Here is a 20,484-nt window from a genome sequence, read left to right on the forward strand (position 1 = left end):
ACCGAGGGGAATCGAACCTCTGATTTTAGGGTTGTAAATTCGTAGATTTACCGCTGTACTAGCGGGGAGCGATTGAAATATAGAAAGTTATTCCATAATATATCTGCAACTGAGTAGTACTAAAAAGAATCATAATGTTTGACGCCCGGCATGACCAGGTGGTTAAGGCACTCGACTCGTGATCCGAGGGTCGCGGGTTCGAATCCCCCTCACACCCAACATGCTCGCCTTTTCAGCCGTAGGGGCTTTATAATGTGACAGTCAATCCCACTATTTGTTGGTAAAAGAGTATTCCAAGAGTTGGCGGTGGATAGTGATGACTAGCTGTCTTCTCTCTAGTCTTGCACTGCTAAAGTAGGGACGTCTGGCGCAGATAACCCTCGAGTAGCCTTGCGTTTCATTCTGTCTCTTAAAAATAAATATGTCTGAGCAATGCTACGTATATTTTAAACTATATAAACTATACGTTTAAACTATTTAAACTATACAGGTTTAATGTAATGAATAACGTACAAAACACCCAACGTATACCATGCACGCCATCATTATAATAAGCCCAGTTTTATTCTTTCAATTTGCTTTTGTCAATGTTAGTGATAAGAAATAGACTCAGTATAAGTCAGAGTCAAGTGATGAATCGGATTAATAGGTGGGTTTCATATTTATTTCTAGTGTTTTATATAATATCTTGGTTTCCGTTTCTGACTGTCGTATAGTCGTTTATTCGAATATGTAGCCACCAAACGGTATTCCAACGTAAGTCTCGATTTTTAACAATATTTATAAACAGAAATTTATGATACAATTATTTATTTATAACTAATTTCCAAGCTATACAATGGGTACCTGTGCTCTGTTCACCACGTGAATCAAAACTCGGTTTCTAAATACGATAAGAATTTAAATGAGCTTACAATACATACAATACAGTCTATTTTCCGGTATCTTAGGATATTTAATCTGAAGGTATGGTGGGTTTATGTATCTGTGTTACAGCAGTTATGTAATGAAGTTCTACAGTTTGAATTCATCAAGTGGCATTTTTATTTAAACTTTACTTCTTTCTGTTAGAAGAAGTTTAATACCAGCTATTTTAAAAACTCTGGCCTGTACTAGTTTGATTACATTTCAAATATTCTATGAAAGTATCAACATATGTACCAAAACCAGTTTCAAGAGTAAATATAATCACAATTAAGAGTAACAAATATTTTTATTTCTTGCTTTTCAAGTTCATATATCATGATTCAGAATGCATAATTCTTCTCATGATTCATGGCATGCACACGTTTTACTGACGTCATGACAGTACAAATTACAACGTAAGATATCCCTCCCTTATGTGACGTCATTTTAGTAATCTACTGACTAACTGACAGACAACACATTACTGTATAATGGTGCTACTGCTTTAAAAACAAGTAACTCCTCCAGGTGGCCTTTAGCTCACCTTTCGGAGAAACAAATCCGACTACTAAGCCTTTTTCGTTATTAAAATTCACGAATAAAATTGATGATTATTTCGTTTAAAATAATTTGGAGTTCGTACATGTATCAGAACTACTATTTACGACAGATACCAGTTTAAAGTATCTGTTGTTTTTAAAGTGTATTTAAAAAAAATAGTAATTTATTTCCCTATTTATAGATGGCATTTAAAAGTGTCGACTGCTTAAATAATGTAGAAATTCTCAAACGCGTGAATCTTGACAAAAATTACTCATGTCTCATCTTTACATGTGCATGATGTTGCAGTTATTCGAAAGATTTGTTTGTTTGTTTTTGAATTTCGCGCAAAGCTACTCGAGGGCTATTGCGATAGCCGTCCCTAATTTAGCAGTGTAAGACTAGATAGAAGTCAGTTAGTCATCACCACCCACCGCCAACTGTTGGGCTACTCTTTCACCAACGAATAGTGGGATTGATCGTCACATTATAACGCCCTCACGGCTGGGAGGCGAGCATGTTTGGTGCGACCGGGATTCGAACCCGGGAGCCTCGGATTACGAGTCGAACGTCTTAACACACTTGGCTATGCTGGGCCGTCTTCGAAAGAAAGAGGACACCAATCAAATCAGATTTTTTATTCCAGAACACTGCAAAGTTTAATAATTTTAGAGCTAGTATGACTTCTTTACTGTTACCATCTGCTTGACATTAAAATTAGTATTGGAATAGGAAAGGATTTCTTTCAAGACAAAATTGGAAATAACTGCAATATTTATTCAACATGTTATTTCATGTAATGTCGTCTCCTTCAGACAAAAAATATAGTATACTTTCAAAAGTAAATAAAAGATGGCAGCACGAAACTCAAGAGCGTCTATAACCACCGTAAAAAGAAAATTCGTAAAAACTGGGCAAGCTGCTTGCTTCTGGCGCGTGTCATTAGAAAAACAGGCGAAAGACTCGTGTTGGGCGCGTGCCGTAAAGGCATTAACTGCTTGACGAGTATTGCTCATTTCATTATTACAAAAATCTGGTTTATAATTGACACGCATAATTACTGAAGATTTGTAATAAAAGAACGGGAAATCAAAGTAAGTGAACAATAACTGATCAATTTCACAAAAAAATAAAGTGAGAACAAAGTTTAAGAATCGGTTATTTGTTAACTGTCATCATTCGTTAAATAAATGTTGCTATTCGTTTTCCTCTAATGGGACAGTGGTAAACCTATGGATTTATAACCCTAAAATCAGGAATTCGATTCCCCTCGAACGACACAGTAGGTAGCCCGATGTGACTTTGCTATAAAAAAAAAACACATTTTGTATTTGTTCGTAGACAGGAGCTTAACCAAAGGTTGTATAGATTCCTTGGTCCTTTTACGTATTTCTTTACACGCGGATGGATCTTCGAGCGTTATCGGGTTGTTCGCTGCCAGGAATGGCCACGTGCCTCGCACACGAAATTTTTACAATAAGCGGCTACACTGTACAATGGCAGCTGTTTGGAGGCGGAGCTTAGTATTTACGAGGTTATTTTTTCTTTCTTTTTTTTTTTTTTTACGGGAAGAGTCCTCCTCACCACACGTTTTATGTCAGTCTCAAAGAAGAAATTTTCTTTGCTTGTCCAATCATTCAATGAGGTATCTTGTTCCATTTCACTTAATGTTAAACTTCACAAGGCTGTCACGCGATTCTATAATACGACGGTGGCGCCGAAGAACGCATTTTCACTTCTACTGACAAACCGAATTTAACAAGCAAGTTATATGCGGCATTATCCTTCAGTTAGTTTCGAAAATAAATTGTCTTACGTCTGATTCGATAATGCGACAGGAAAATTCTTCACATTTTCTACACTGCAAAAAGCGAAATCCGTGCGGAGCGCTCGGGTACATCCTGCAACCTAGTAGGTCAGCAGCAGTGGCAAGAAGAAATGAACGCGAGAGAAATCGCGTGCGTCTCGTGAACATGGGCTTCGCTAAACTTCGAAAGCACGTGCCAAATAAAGCCAAGAACAGAAAGTTGAGTAAAGTGGAAACTCTGCGATCTGCAGCAGAATACATAAAAGAACTCCAGGAACTTCTTACTCGACAAGAGTCTAACGTCTCCAACGAAACGACTTTAAATACAGCGGGAACAGAAACTTTATCTTCTGGACTCGATTCTTTGCCTTCACCAGTGACTAGCAGTCAGTTAACAACACATTCTGAGGATCTAGTTTCACCGTTGTCAGGTCCCCTTCCGGAAGAACCTCTTGTTTTTGGTTCTCAGTTGGATTCGTCTGTGAGCTTTCAACAGAGTATGCTGTGCCGTCTGGGTTCTCTACAGGGCACGTCATCTCCAGGCGATAACACAGACTATGAGACACGTTCCTCCCCAGGTAGTGCAACTTACGATCTGAGTGCTGCCAGAGAGTACGCGCACGAGACATTTGAATCCACAAACCTTGCCAGGTTTATTACGAATTCAACTCAGCTCAACTCTGATGACGATCATTTCATCAGCTGGTTTATTTGAGTTTCGAATAATTTTAGTAAGTATATCTTATTTATAAGTCAGTTTTAAACCAATTATGAGTAACTGATCATCGGTACTGCTGGATAAGTCACGCTTAACGCTTTCGTGTTGGTTTTCCAGATATGTTACATATCTGTTTCTTAAGTGAGTATCATGTTACATATCTGTTTCTTAATTGAGTAGTATGTTATATACATGTTTCTTAATTGAGTAGTATGTTACATATCTGTTTCTTAATTGAGTAGTATGTTACATATCTATTTCTTAAGTGAGTAGTATGTTACATATCTGTTTCGTAAGTGAGTAATATGTTACATATCTGTTTCTTAATTTTGTAGTATGTTATATATCTGTTTCTTAATTGAGTAGTATGTTATATATCTGTTTCTTAATTGAGTAGTATGTTATATATCTGTTTCTTAATTGAGTAGTATGTTATATATCTGTTTCTTAATTGAGTAGTATGTTACATATCTGTTTCTTAATTTTGTAGTATGTTATATATCTGTTTCTTAATTGAGTAGTATGTTATATATCTGTTTCTTAATTGAGTAGTATGTTACATATCTGTTTCTTAATTTTGTAGTATGTTATATATCTGTTTCTTAATTGAGTAGTATGTTATATATCTGTTTCTTAATTGAGTAGTATGTTACATATCTGTTTCTTTTTTGTAGTATGTTTATATCTGTTTCTTAATTTAGTAGTATGTTACATATCTGTTTCTTATATTATATAGTAGTATGTTATATATCTGTTTCTTAATCTGTTTCTTAATTTTGTAGTATGTTATCTGTTTCTTAATTGAGTAGTATGTTATATATCTGTTTCTTAATTGAGTAGTATGTTACATATCTGTTTCTTAATTTTGTAGTATGTTATATATCTGTTTCTTAATTGAGTAGTATGTTATATATCTGTTTCTTAATTTTGTAGTATGTTACATATCTGTTTCTTAATTTTGTAGTATGTTATATATCTGTTTCTTAATTGAGTAGTATGTTATATATCTGTTTCTTAATTGAGTAGTATGTTACATATCTGTTTCTTAATTTTTTAGTATGTTACATATCTGTTTCTTAATTTTGTAGTATGTTATATATCTGTTTCTTAATTGAGTAGTATGCTACATATCTGTTTTTTAATTGAGTAGTATGCTACATATCTGTTTCTTAAGCGAGAAGTGTTTCAGTAATGTGGATTACAAACATTAAATCGATAATAGAATACGATAATTTTTTGTTATATTTAAAAGTTTTACGCGATAACAATTTTAAATACCCATATCGAGAAAGCATAAATTCTGATGGATTTTCTTGTTTGTGAACTTCACAACTATAGCACAGGTCTACCATGGTTTTATTGTCTTGAACTTTTTCACATGTTTTACAATAATTCTAGTAAGCTGAATCCATGAATGATATCACACCTCTCCATCGCGTACAATTTTTTTTCACAAAACGTTATTTGGACTTTTTCATAAGCGAACCATTTTCAATGGAATCGAGTCATATCTTCATATGCTTAAAATGTTGAAAACAATTGGCTGTAGATTCTATTCCTATAGAGACATCTTATCGATCGGTCTAGATCCCACGAGAAACACACATTCTCACTATACTAACACACGTTAGTATATACACGATTAACGGGCCGAAGGACGTGTCGTTCCTGAATTGTATTTACTTATGTTAGATATTAACTTATTACTTTCAATATTATTTATTCGTGGCTATGTTAAATGACTCAAACATTTTTCTGTTATATTTGTCGAAAATGTCTTTTAAAGTTGATCTAAGTAAACGTTTTTTCTCCTTTACGATTTGTGAAAAATCCTTATGTTATAAAAAAATATATATTATTTTCGAACTTTGAGTCGTTGAATTATGGAGAACAGTTTATCAAAACTAATGGGCCCGGCATGGCCAAGCGTGTTAAGGCGTTCGACCCATAATCTGAGGGTCGTGGGTTCTAATCCCGGTCGCACCAAACATGCTCGACTTTTCAGCCGTGAGGGCGTTGTAATGTAACGGTCAATCCCACTATCCGTTGGTAAAAGAGTAGCCCAAGAGTTGGCGGTGGGTGGTGATGACTAGCTGCCTTCCCTCTAGTCTTACACTGCTAAATTACGGACGACTAGCACAGATAGCCCTCGAGTAGCTTTGTGCGAAATTCAAAACAAACAAACAATTAAAACCCAAACAACTTTTATGAAGTTTAACTTCCTAGGCTTATTCAATTTATCACCCGCTCATTAAATGCCGTTATATCGGTCTGTTTATTGATTTTGTTTCATAAGTCCGTGGTTAAGTTTCCATGCAACATATATTCTTGAATGAAAGATTTGTTTCTCTGTTATGTATTTGTTGAATGACATCTCCTTTACTAACGCTCCAGATTATTTGAATAGACTTAGATTCGAATGAGAAACAGTGTAGACAGTCCAATGTTGAAACAAAGAGGGTTTTGTTGTAATTTGTTTGTTAGGTTAAAAAAACTTTGTTTCATTTGTTCTGTTTTATTTGTATTTTTCAGATTCTTTCTAGATGCCATTGGACGATGTAAGCAGTTAGTAACAGGAGTGGTTGACATACTGGAGACGATGTAATGTTGAAAACAACTGGAGTATCACATAAACAGTATATGTCACAGGACTTTTCTTTCTTAACATGAAGTTACAAACCGGTCACATTTCCATGTCGTTTTGTTTTTGATGTTCAACTGGGAATCGTAACTGTTTATACTGATATTGTATGATAGCACTTTGAAGTTTTGTAAGAGTTATTGATGATGTAAATGCATATAATAGCATTTTGGAGTTCTAAGGGAGCTTTTAAGAATGTAACTCCATACGATTGCACTTTGGAGTTGTGTAGACGTTGTTGATAATATATATACAGTGGTACCTCGGTTCTCGAACTTAATCCGTTCCAGAAGACTGTTCGAAAACCGAATCAATTTTTTCCATAAGAAATACTGTAAATTAAATTAATCCGTTACAGACCTCCGAAAATTACGCATTATGAAGCATTTTAAGTAAACATATTGCTTATTTATGCCTGTATAATAATACTTACATGTCAACCACAAAAAACTATAAACACAATAAAAAAAAACAATAAATGAAAATTTAACTGCACTTTACCTGTGCTGAGGAGATCTGATGACGTAAGTGAAAGGTGGTAAGGAACATGGAGAGTAGGAGGGTTATTATTGTTTAGAAGGGAAGTCACCTTCCATAAAAACATCAGGTAACTCTCCTTCTGGGGTTCTTTCTCTTTTCTGTCTCTTTGCACCACTACAACCTGCTTGAGACTCACTGGACCTATTTCTCACTAACAACTTGTCTAATGAGGTTTGTTTCTGTCTGCATTTTAAAATGTTTCTGAAGTAAGACATGACATTGTCATTGAAAAGGTTTATGCTGCGGTTTGCTACAGCTTTGTCAGGGTGAAATTTTTCCACAAAACTTTGTAACTCTCCCCATTTTCCACACATTTCCTTGATTAGTGAACTAGGAACATCCTCCCTTCCCTCCTCCTCATCTGAAGACACTTCTTCAGTTACCTTCTGTTGCTGCTCCTTCTGAAGGTCTTGGAGTTCTTCCTTGGTGAGCTCAGTGTTGTGGTCTTCCACCAACATCTCCACATCATCACCACTCACATTCAAGCCCATACATTTGCCTAGTGAGACAATATCCTGGACCACAGGCTCAGCCTCAAAGCCTTCAAAGTCTCTATCTGCTACTGAGTTTGGCCACAATTTCTTCCAGGCTGAGTTCATAGTCCTCAAAGACACTTCCCTCCAGGCTTTTTCTATGATCCTCAAGCAATGCAGGATATTAAAATGATTTTTCCAGAACTCTCTGAGGGTTAACTCTGTGTCAGAGGTCACTTCAAAGCACCTTTGAAACAGTGCTTTGGTGTAGAGTTTCTTAAAGTTCGATATGACCTGCTGGTCCATGGGCTGAATGAGAGGAGTCGTGTTAGGGGGCAAGAGCTTCATCGTAATGAAACTGTACTCCTCCACCAACCCGTCCTCCAAGCCTGGTGGGTAAGCAGGTGCATTGTCCATCACAAGAAGGGCCTTGAGTGGCAACTATTTTCCGTGAGGTAATTCTTTACACTTGGGGTAAACACTTCATGGATCCACTCTATAAAAAAATTGCCTGGTTACCCATGTTTTACTGTTAGCCCTCCACATGACATTTAGTTCACTTTTCAGGACATTATTTTTCTTAAAACCCTCGGGTTTTCAGAATGATACACAAGCAAAGGCTTAAGTTTTAAGTTCCCACTTGCATTACTACATAACAATAGAGTTACTCTGTCCTTCATTGGCTTGTGTCCTAGCAGTGACTTCTCCTCCTTGGTGATGTAGGTCATCTTTGGTATTTTCTTCCAAAAAAGGCCTGTCTCATCACAGTTGAATACTTGTTGCGGAATAAAACCCTCAGCTTCTACATAGTCCTTAAATTCTCCAACAAATTTATCAGCAGCACCTTTGTTAGAACTGGCACTCTTCCCATGTCTCACCACACTATGTATGCCACTTCTCTTCCTAAATTTTTCAAACCACCCCTACTAGCCTTAAAGGCATCACTTGTATCAGCACTCGTTCCAGGGGTGTTTTTCAGGAGGTCAGCATGCAACTGCTTTGCTTTCTCACAAATGATGGTCTCAGAAATGCTATCACCAGCTAACAGTTTTTCGTTTACCCAAATCAACAACAGTTTTTCTACCTCTTCCATTGTTTGTGATCTTTGTTTCGTAAGCACTGTCACTCCTTTTGCAACATCAGCTCCTTTGATGACCTCTTTATTTTTCAGTATGGTGCAGACTGTAGACTTCACCATACCAAACTGTGTAGCAAGGTCAGACACGGAACACCACTCTCATTAATGAGATCTTTTTTCACAGCTAACAACTTTTTAGCTGGGGATTTCTTTATCCTTCTTGTGTGGACTGAGCGACAGGTTCGGGTAAAATGTTTTGGGCAAGCTTGGCGTGAGCCAAAAATGGTCAAAGGGTCGTTCGGATCATCAGTCGGGTTATTTCGTGGGTTCGGGCCACGACAGCTTCGGGTGCCGAGTTTATGTTTAACAACCGAGACATTTTTTTCTCAAACAATATGTTCGAAAACCGAATTGTTCGAGAAGGGAGTCGTTCGAGAACAGAGGTACCACTGTACCTAATATTCTTGTTATAGAAACCTGACGAAAGTTTGAACCCTATTTTGAAAATAATTATTGGGTTTGTAACTTTAGCTGTATAACATACAACCGTGTTATAAGCTCTAAAGAAAACGTTTATTTTTTTAAAGCTATTGTACAGTTAATATCTAAGTTGAAAGAGGAATTTGAGAGATATGTGGTATTTAAACGAACTGTTTCTTCACCACGCGTTTCGTGTTTGTTTTTTTATGTCGAGTGATAAAACGAAGTTAGTCTATATGACGTTTCATTTACTCTTTAAAATATGAAGTCTCATAAGTAATATATTTCTGCTCAATATTTGAATCATTAACGTAATTGGTGGTGTTCGTTTAGGGAAACAGTAAGTTCATACCGTGCTATTGAGGTGATTGTAATTCTTAATAAATTATTCAATTATGTTTAAAACTTAAGATCATTTCATTGTTAGCTCTAAACTCGGTTAGCATTGTAATTAAACATGTAACGACTATTCTAAGCATTGACACAACATTATTTGATCATTTTATGAGGTTTGGGTCACGATTGTTTCAGTTTATGATGATACATAGAACAAAGTTTAATTTGATTGTTCATTTTCAATTGTGCTTATTGTAAAATATTGTTTTTTTTATAAGTTAGGTATAATATTTTCCAACGATTTTCGGGCGTGGTATATTTGTAAGTTTGATTCTGAAAAATAGAAGGTGTTTATATATATATATATATATACACGTTAATAATAAATTTATATTAAAAATTTATTTTTATATTGCTCTCTTAATATGTTTTTCCAAATTATAATATAACAATATTATAATATAATATTTGATAAAAACATTGGAGACATCTGTATCCAATAGTGATGTAAAATTTAATGAAATCACGTTCTACATCACAGCTGATTTTTACACAATTTTGACATGAAAGATATTCCGACCCACAATACAATTATGAGACATGAACAGCATTACGACCCGTAACGCAATCATATTGAGACTTAAACATTTTCTGACCTATAACGCAATGATGTTGAAAGTGGTTAAGTAACCACACAACTTTGTCATCAAGAAGCAACTGCACTTTAACACGTTAATCAATTGAACCAAAATGATTTACAGTGTGAGAAACGTAATAATTAAAAACGTCCTGGTTAATAAAGCAATCGTGTTAAAACAAATTTACTGGTAAAATTCGGGTATTCCCACTATTAACAGAACAATACTTAAAACTCAGAGAACGCGAACGGTCTATAATTCGCTTTGCAACATGCTATTTCATAAAACTTTTGAAGTCGGTTTTAAATACACAATTACACCCGTCCTACAGACGTGAGAGTACAATCCATCTACATAAAATGATTAATGGAAACCGGTATTAAAAAGAAACCGAACATCGTTTCTGTAAGATAACATTTTAATGATAAATACAGAAACCATTGTCCCCCGCTGGTACAGGGGTAAGTCTACGGATTTACAACTTCAAAATCAGGGGTCTATTCCCCTCGGTGGACACAGCAGATAGTCCGATGTGGCTTTAGTGTCAGAACAAAACACGTACAGAAACTATTATCGTTTTAATTATTATACTTAATTCAGTGATGGATATTATGGTTACGTCAAAGCGACTGTACACATTCTCAGCAGATAGACAGACAGATAAGACATTTCTCTGTTAGACTCAGATTATGCATGAATTTGTAAAGATACCTTTCCATTTCTCCACTTAGCGTTGTATACTTGGACGTATTTAGAGTAAAAATACTTGATTGTGTCCTATAAAATAAAGTTAATCATAAGATACAAATTAAGATTTAGCGTCTATTTCCTAGATGATGGGTTTTACGAAAAAAATAAAAATAAATTGATTCACCATTAGGCAAAATCAGAGCATACGTAATGCTTTTTATATTACATTATGAAACAAAATAATTTGTTAGAAAACCTAGACAGAAAAAAAACCATAAATAATAATCTATTTAAAATTAAAATGCATTGTAACATTCAAAGATTCATGTATATATATTAAATTTTTATTTTAATAAACTCAATTAACAAACGGTTTATCTCTGGGTTTTAACATGCTTTTATTAGCTAACGTACTCGTTCAGCACAGAAGGAAGACACACAGGCACCCAACTGTGACACAAGTGGGTCAGATCAAAACATCAATTACCCGAGTCACTCTCTTGATGTCCCTAAGGCTACATATCAGGTTTGGTGACACTCAATCGGTTCAGCGGTTAATCAGTTATAAGCGAACACCTAAACACAGACTTTCATCATATAACGGTTTATATATGTGTTTACAAACCACGAACTTATAAATTAATCATTATTGGTTTTATAAGTTATTTTACAGAGAAGGTTAAAAATTAACTGACTTGAAAGACTGATTAGTAATTATGTATTTTAATAAAAGTTTGCAAGATTCATCCACGTTTAGAACTGATATAAACTAGTCTATCACAACTGAGCCAGGGTCGAACAAGTGCTTAACGTTTGTGAAGTGCACATTTTCAGGGTCTTCAAAGTTTCTTCGATTACGTCATCATATTTTTTTTAATTTTGAAGAGAAACATGTTTTTGTTGTTTAAATAATTCAACCAGATCTGACCTTTTTCTAATTGATTTATAATTTGTTACTGGTCAACATAATTTACGTAAATATTTGACTCTGACTTTGTGTTATATTAATAAATGTAAGGCGTTAGTTGTCACCAGCCTACTGTAAAAACATGTAGTTTAAAAATGACTATAATTGAAACTTTAATTGAAACTATTTTAAGCAAACGGAAGGCGTGAATAAATAAAGCGTGTGTCAAAGGTTTGTTTCAGATTCACTGTACTATGAACCAGATTCACTCTGCTATGAACAATGTATGAGAATCGTTTTGACCAATTAATATATGGTGTAAAAATCATTTTATAGTTTGAAGAATTGCCGTTTTCATTCAGGTTGGTATATTGTTCACAATTATTACAAAATAAGAATTATCATATGGTGCTAACAGTTTTTTTACATATTTTGTAAAATTACGATTCAAATTATTTTCACCAATATCGAAGGGTTACTGCGTGGTGTCATTGCTTATTTGTTTGTTTTGAACTTCGCGCAGAGCTACACGAGGACTATCTAATAGCCGTCCCTAATTTAGCAGTGTAAGACTAGAGAGAAGGTAGATACTTATCACCTCTCACCACCAACTCTTAGGCTACTCTTTTCCCAACGAATAGTGGGATTGACCGTAGCATGATAACACCCTCACAGCTGAAAGGACAAGCATTTTTGATGTGACGGGGATTCGAACCCGCAACCTTCAGATTACGAGTCGAACGCTCTAAGAACCTGGCCATACCGGGCCTACAGTTGCCAATAATTCTCGTTGATGTTGGAGAATTGTCTTTTATGGTAATTGAACTGAATGAATTGGAGTTATTGTTGGGTGCTAATGTTTGTCACCAGTGGCGTATTTAGGTAGGGGCTAGAGGGAGCTCAACTCCAGGTCCCATGGTCTTAATGGGGGCCCATTGATAATTTTATTCTATGGGATGTAGGGCCTACATAAGTAATCAGTCCTTGGGCCCACACAACCTTAACCAAAACCAAAAATACTATCGTTCCGCCTCTTACGGGGTATTCGAAGAATGATTAAGCCGCTGTGAAGCAGTGCTGATCAATAATCATTCAAATATCAAAACACACGAGGGCCTGGCATGGCCTAGCGCGTTAAGGCGTGCGCTTCGTAATCTGAGGGTCGCGGGTTCGCGCCCGAGTCGCGCCAAACATGCTCGCCCTCCCAGCCTTGGGGACGTTATAATGTGAGGGTCAATACCACTATTCGTTGGTAAAAGAGTAGCCCAAGAGTTGGAGATGGGTGGTGATGACTAGCTGCCTTCTCTCTAGTCTTACACTACTAAATTAGGGACGGCTAGCACAGATAGCCCTCGAGTATCTTTGTGCAAAATTCCAAAACACACGAACCCGGCCAGTAGGGCAAATCGAACTAATAAAACCTAACTTTTCCAACAATTAGACTTCCTCTGTCAAGAAGATTTGTCGCCACATCCGACTTTTTATATATTTATATAATACAATAATTCTAACAGTAATAATAATAATTTTTTTTTACAATATATAAAATTATCACAATGTATTATAACAAAGTTCCACACTTAGTAACAAACAAGTAGAAGTAAACAAATTTCAACATAACATTTTCAAAATAGTAGACATTTTTGTTTTTTGCGCAAAGCTACTCGAGGGCTATCTGCGCTAGCCGTCCATAATTTAGCAGTGTAAGACTAGAGGAAAAGCAGCTAGTCATCACCACCCACCGCCAACTCATGGGTTACTCTTTTAGCAACGAATAGTGGTATTGACCAGAACATTATAACGCCCTCACGGCTGAAAGGGCGAGCATGTTTGCTGCGACCGGGATTCGAACCAGCGACCCTCGGATTACGAGTCGAATGCCTTAACACGCTTGGCCATGCTGGGCCATAATAGCAGAAATAATACATCTTATACAATTTACTGCTCCCACATCTAACAGTTAATTTTTAAATTCCCAATTAAGATAATTTTTAGGAAAATATTTATTTCTTATATAGTCATAATGTTTACAAAATAGAATTATATGTTCTTGTGTTTCCATCTCTCTACAGAGACATAGACTAGATTTTATATGAAATTTCGCTTGATAATTTGGGAAAACCCCATGATTTGTTATGATTTGATTCATATAAAAATTTCCTTTGCATCTGTTAAAATTTAGTTTATTACAATATTTATAAGCAAATCTTCTAACGGAGGCGTCGTCCCACCTCCGCTGCAAATTAATCAATATTTAAATTTGTTTTAATTTGTTTCTTACTATAGCCAAATTCAGCATCAATGTCCATTTTATCTGTGGCTTCCTAAGCCTTAAGATCCACTATTTGATTATAAATTATCCCAATGTGGGATTTAACCCAAACAAAAGTAATATTAAGATTATTGTAAATTATATATTCTTTAATTCTATTAACTAAATAATTATTATCTTTATATGATTAAAGTGTCATTAATGATGACCTTGAAACAGAAAAAGATCACCGCTTTATAGATATTGTTATTTACCATAAAATCAATAGTCTTAGAAATTGCAAAAAGTTCAGCCATAAATACTGTAGTATTATCATTCAACCTAAACATGCTTTCATTTTTAATTTCATCATTATAAATATTTATATAAGCACATCTAACTTTACTGTTAATCTTTGAACCATCTGTATAAAATTTATTACTAATTTGTTTTAGATCTTCATCATAGTGCCAATTAAAACTGTAAACTATGATTAATCCAAGGAGCTAAGTTTAGCTCCGTTAGAATTTCAATATTTTCTGATCCAATTACCTCATCTTCTATTTTAACATTTTGTTTAAGATAAAACAGTTCGTATAACTTAACACCAACTTCTAGTGTTAAATCTAAAGGGAGAATCCCCGTTAAGGTATTAAGTGTTAAACTGGCTACAGTTTTATAGGTCTTTGCGATCGGTAATATAGCAATTCTCTGAATTTTCAAAATTGTATTTTTAATCCTTTCTGTATGTTCAAACCAGATCTTATATGCTATTATTTTTTCTATACCTAATTTATAAATATCTTTCAAAATTTTTGGTTTCAGAACCCAAGTGGCTCTTGAAATCTGCTTTAATTTTTGAGTAATATTAACTATCTTACGTTTAACATATTTAAGATGTGATAACCAGTTTAGTTTCACATCAATTATAATACCTAAGTATTTCAGTTCTTTACTGTATTTAATTATTTTATTACTAATAGTAATTGTTGGTATATTCGTTTATTGCCTTCATAAATTAAAATGAAATTTGATTTGTCTATATTAAGTTCTAAATTATTGTTTAAAATCCAACTGTTGACCTCATTTAATATGTCCTCAGACAATGACGTAAATAAATATGAAGCTTTTGCTCGCATTAAAATAATTGTGTCATCAACAAATGCTTGTATGCACGTGTCATTCGTACTTTTAATTTTAGCATCAATGTAAAGGTTCCACAAAACAGGACCAAAAACAGATCCTTGTGGAATCCCTTTATTATATTTCTTACTTATTCTTTCCACATAACCTGAAATCCATCACTGTGTGCCACTGTTGTTGGAGGGTTGCTCTTCGATACCAGCCATTCCAAATCACCCTGGAGATTCAATGAAAGGTGTTAATCATTCTATTTGATGATAGGGAATTATTGGACATTACAAGTCATGTTCGCTAATTAATTCTTCAGAATTATTGCATGGTGCTAATTTTTCTTACTGATGTTGCACAACTACTCTGTAATGTCAGCTGTTCTCAATAATATTAACTAATTGCTAATAGTGCTAACAAATCTTAGTGATGTCGAACATCTATTTTTTTGGTGCTAATTATTTCTTAGAATCACTGTTTTGTACGAATAGCTTTCATTAATGTTGTAGAATCACTGCATAATTCTGGTCTGTCTTACTAATGGTTCAGAATAATTATATAGCATTAGAAAATAACTGGTACCAATTATTCTAAATAATATTTTTCTGTGGTCCTAATCTTTGTCACTGATGTCATAGAATTACTGTATAGTGCTATTAAGTCTTTAAAATTTTGGATAATTAGAGTTAGCCCTAACAGTTATCACAGAGAATTATTTGTGTTGTGCTAATAATTCTTTTTACTTTATCAAAATTACAGTACGGTGCTAATATTTCAGGATTACCGTGAGTTAACATTAATCTACACTAATGGTAGAGAATTGTTGTACGATATTTGTCATTCTCGCTTACGGTGGAGAGCTATTGGATGAGATAACCACACTCGCTAATGTTAAAGGTAGTTTTAAACATGTCTTCAAATACAATAAAACTATTTGCTTCAGAAGAGAAACTTATGCTCCAATTGGAACATGGCACTTCATTCTCTGTCTTCGCATTTCGAGGAGAATGGCTTATCCTTTATTTCGAAATTGTATGCATACTTTAATCCATAAACAATAGAATTTTATTGTAAACCACGTGCATCTAACAGGTTCATTAATTATTTTTTGCAACTGATATTTTCATCCATTATAAGAAAGAGCCAGATTATTTATTGATATAGTTAAGATATAGCACTGTGTTTCATTAAATACGACGATGATCATGAGTGAATGTCACTTCAAAACAACAATGGATACCTTGGTATTTATTACACCTAAAAGTGCCCAGAATGATATATCACTGATGTCTTTTTATGCTTTTAATCGAAAGTTGAGAAACCAGTTTTCCCTATATAGTTTTTTTTCAATAATATATAGTCCTAAAGTTGGGAGCTTTCACCATTAAGCATATATTTAGGAAAGTGCCCAGTACTCTGGCGAGAGAGCTAACGTGCTCCGAATTTAAAAACAAACAATCCGGTGTGATTTGTCGTGTAACGTGACGGTTTCGTATCTGACCTCCTATACAAATAATTTTTCGTAGATTTTTTAATTAAATATGTAAAACTTATTGACTATGACAAATAGAATACTTTTTAAAATGACGTTCATCGAAACATTTTGTAATTTAATTAAATACAAATATCTTATAGGTGTTGTCCACCCAAGCCCAAATTCAATCATTTTCTGACGTATGCATATTAACATAAAAGTTCGGAATGCTACGAGTCGTAAAGTTCGACTCTTTTGTTAAGTTTTAGTACAACATGACATTAAAAGTAATTTTGGTTTTGATATTTATTCAAATTCTCTGAAAGAAAACCAAAATCGGAGTTTGTTTAAACAAAGCAGACAATATTAATGCTTCGAGGCCAATAATGAATATTTCATTAATAATGTCTCCCAAATGTCTTTCGGTAATGTTTTCAAACTGCCTTTCATTAGTAATGGGCCCGGCATGGCCAGGTGATTAAGGCACTCGCCTCGTAATCCGAGGGTCACGGGTTCGAATCCCCGTCACACCAAACATGCTCGCCCTTTCAGCAGTGGGGGTGTTATAATATGAAGGCCAATCCCACTATTCGTTGGTAAAAGAGTAGCCCAAGAGTTGGTGATGGATGGTGATGATTAGCTTCCTTACCTCTAGTCTTACGCTGCTAAATTAGGGACGGCTAGCGCAGATAGCCCTTGTGTAGCTTTGCGCGAAATTCAAACCAAACCAAACCAATCATTAATAATACTTCCAAACTGCATTTCAATTCGTCTTTCGTTAATTATGTTTACAAACTGTCTCTCAGTAATAATGTTTCCAAACTGTCTCTCAGTAATAATGTTTCCAAACTGTCTCTCAGTAATAATGTTTCCAAATTGTCTCTCAGTAATAATGTTTCCAAACTGTCTCTCAGTAATAATGTTTCCAAACTGTCTCTCAGTAATAATGCTTCCAAATTGTCTCTCAGTAATAATGTTTCCAAACTGTCTCTCAGTAATAATGTTTCCAAACTGTCTCTCAGTAATAATGTTTCCAAACTGTCTCTCAGTAATAATGTTTCCAAACTGTTTCTCAGTAATAATGTTTCCAAACTGTCTTTCAGTAATAATTTTTCAAAACTTTCTCTCAGTAATAATGCTTCCAAATTGTCTCTCAGTAATAATGCTTCTAAACTGTCTCTCAGTAATAATGTTGCCAAACTGTCTCTCAGTAATAATGCTTCTAAACTGTCTCTCAGTAATAATGTTTCCAAACTTTCTTTCAGTAATAATGTTTCCAAACTGTCTCTCAGTAATAATGCTTCTAAACTGTCTTTCAGTAATAATGTTTCCAAACTGTCTCTCAGTAATAATGCTTCCAAATTGTCTCTCAGTAACAATGTTTCCAAACTGTTTCTCAGTAATAATGTTTCCAAACTGTCTTTCAGTAATAATTTTTCAAAACTTTCTCTCAGTAATAATGCTTCCAAATTGTCTCTCAGTAATAATGCTTCTAAACTGTCTCTCAGTAACAATGTTGCCAAACTGTCTCTCAGTAATAATGCTTCTAAACTGTCTCTCAGTAATAATGTTTCCAAACTGTCTCTCAGTAATAATGTTTCCAAACTGTCTCTCAGTAATAATTTTTCCAAACTGTCTCTCAGTAATAATGTTTCCAAACTGTCTCTCAGTAATAATGTTTCTAAACTGTCTCTCAGTAATAATGCTTCCAAATTGTCTCTCAGTAACAATGTTTCCAAACTGTCTCTCAGTAACAATGTTTCCAAACTGTTTCTCAGTAATAATTTTTCCAAACTGTCTCTCAGTAATAATGTTTCCAAACTGTCTCTCAGTAATAATTTTTCCAAACTGTCTCTCAGTAATAATGTTTCCAAACTGTCTCTCAGTAATAATGCTTCCAAACTGTCTCTCAGTAATAATGTTTCCAAACTGTCTCTCAGTAATAATGCTTCCAAATTGTCTCTCAGTAATAATGTTTCCAAACTGTCTCTCAGTAATAATGCTTCCAAATTGTCTCTCAGTAACAATGTTTCCAAACTGTCTTTCATTAATAATGTTTCCAAACTGTCTCTCAGTAATTATGTTTCCAAACTGTCTTTCAGTAATAATGTTTCCAAACTGTCTCTCAGTAATAATGCTTCCAAATTGTCTCTCAGTAACAATGTTTCCAAACTGTTTCTCAGTAATAATGTTTCCAAACTGTCTTTCAGTAATAATTTTTCAAAACTTTCTCTCAGTAATAATGTTTCCAAATTGTCTCTCAGTAATAATGCTTCTAAACTGTCTCTCAGTAACAATGTTGCCAAACTGTCTCTCAGTAATAATGCTTCTAAACTGTCTCTCAGTAATAATGTTTCCAAACTTTCTTTCAGTAATAATGTTTCCAAACTGTCTCTCAGTAATAATGCTTCCAAACTGTCTCTCAGTAATAATGTTTCCAAACTGTCTCTCAGTAATAATGTTTCCAAACTGTCTCTCAGTAATAATGCTTCCAAATTGTCTCTCAGTAACAATGTTTCCAAACTGTCTCTCAGTAACAATGTTTCCAAACTGTTTCTCAGTAATAATTTTTCCAAACTGTCTCTCAGTAATAATGTTTCCAAACTGTCTCTCAGTAATAATTTTTCCAAACTGTCTCTCAGTAATAATGTTTCCAAACTGTCTCTCAGTAATAATGTTTCCAAACTGTCTCTCAGTAATAATGCTTCCAAATTGTCTCTCAGTAATAATGTTTCCAAACTGTCTCTCAGTAATAATGCTTCCAAATTGTCTCTCAGTAATAATGTTTCCAAACTGTCTCTCAGTAATAATGTTTCCAAACTGTCTCTCAGTAATAATGTTTCCAAACTGTCTTTGAGTATTCTGATTGGAATGCCATTGTCTGGAAATACTTTCTTACTAAAAACTTATGATGAAAAAATTTGCATAAAATCTTTCTCTTTTATTTTAAGCCATTCCACCAAAAGTGATTTAGAGGGTTCATAAGGCTTAAAGTTGGGGTTCGATACAAATCGAACAATTCTACTGAATTATACAGATTTTCAAAATAATATATCATATTAATGCACATCTGACCAAACAAGGTTCAAAGTGATTATTAAATTCAAGATAAATGCATGAATATGATGGAAAACCTTTATATAATTGTGTTACGAAAACAGCATACTTGTTAAAAGTGAGACTTAACTTTATGAGGTATTGTCATACAACAAGTTCTTAAATATTATTTATGTTGTCTCCGTTTCCAAGGGGATTCTTGTCGCTAAGACCTTGTACGAAAATGTACATGGTGGTAAAACTTATTTGCTTTTCAAAATATTTTTCAAATGTAAGATTTTCTTTGAACACTATAAAAATCAAAAACTATTCTTTTTGTGTTTGTTGTCAAATAATAAACATTATTTCAACTTAATCATAAAGGAAGGTAAGACAGTTAACTCGTTTATCTTGGACTTTCTCATGTTTCTCATAGAACATATGTACATAAAACTCCAAAGCTATTTGTTCCCTGACAAGATTATGATAACTTATCTGAGAAGACAAATGCTAGTATGAGGCTTAACTCACGTATATATTGCTTGTCGGTGCTCACACGACGGGAGTAACCTCCATTTAACCCCGCTCCAACAAAACCAGGCTAGTATCCTTCTAAATATTTTAAATTGAGATGTTGCACAGTATAACTAACGAGTCTAGCGGTTGTTATTAGAACCAATTACCTGTGCATGCTGCCCCCTAACGGTATTGTAATTGCCTTGTAAATTCTTGACAAAATAATCTGATCAACAAGGAACAAATTAAATTTTCAACGGAATACGGAGGCTGTATTCTTGACAGTCTGGTCTCAGGAACTTTATGGGATTTACAAGAAGAG

The 20,484-nt window shown here is 34.4% G+C and overlaps 1 protein-coding gene across 1 annotated transcript; it reads left to right on the top strand.

The window, feature by feature from the left end:
• Positions 1-3,022: 3,022 nt before the first annotated feature.
• On the top strand, positions 3,023-8,844 carry LOC143256601 (uncharacterized). Its single transcript, XM_076514012.1, has 2 exons — positions 3,023-3,984; positions 6,504-8,844. Exon 1 carries the CDS (start codon positions 3,276-3,278, stop codon positions 3,966-3,968), a length of 693 nt encoding a protein of 230 aa, XP_076370127.1. The 5' UTR covers positions 3,023-3,275; the 3' UTR covers positions 3,969-3,984; positions 6,504-8,844.
• Positions 8,845-20,484: the final 11,640 nt, after the last annotated feature.

Source organism: Tachypleus tridentatus, chromosome 7 (assembly GCF_004210375.1).
Source record: "Tachypleus tridentatus isolate NWPU-2018 chromosome 7, ASM421037v1, whole genome shotgun sequence".
In the NCBI taxonomy this organism is placed as follows: Eukaryota; Metazoa; Arthropoda; class Merostomata; order Xiphosura; family Limulidae; genus Tachypleus; species Tachypleus tridentatus.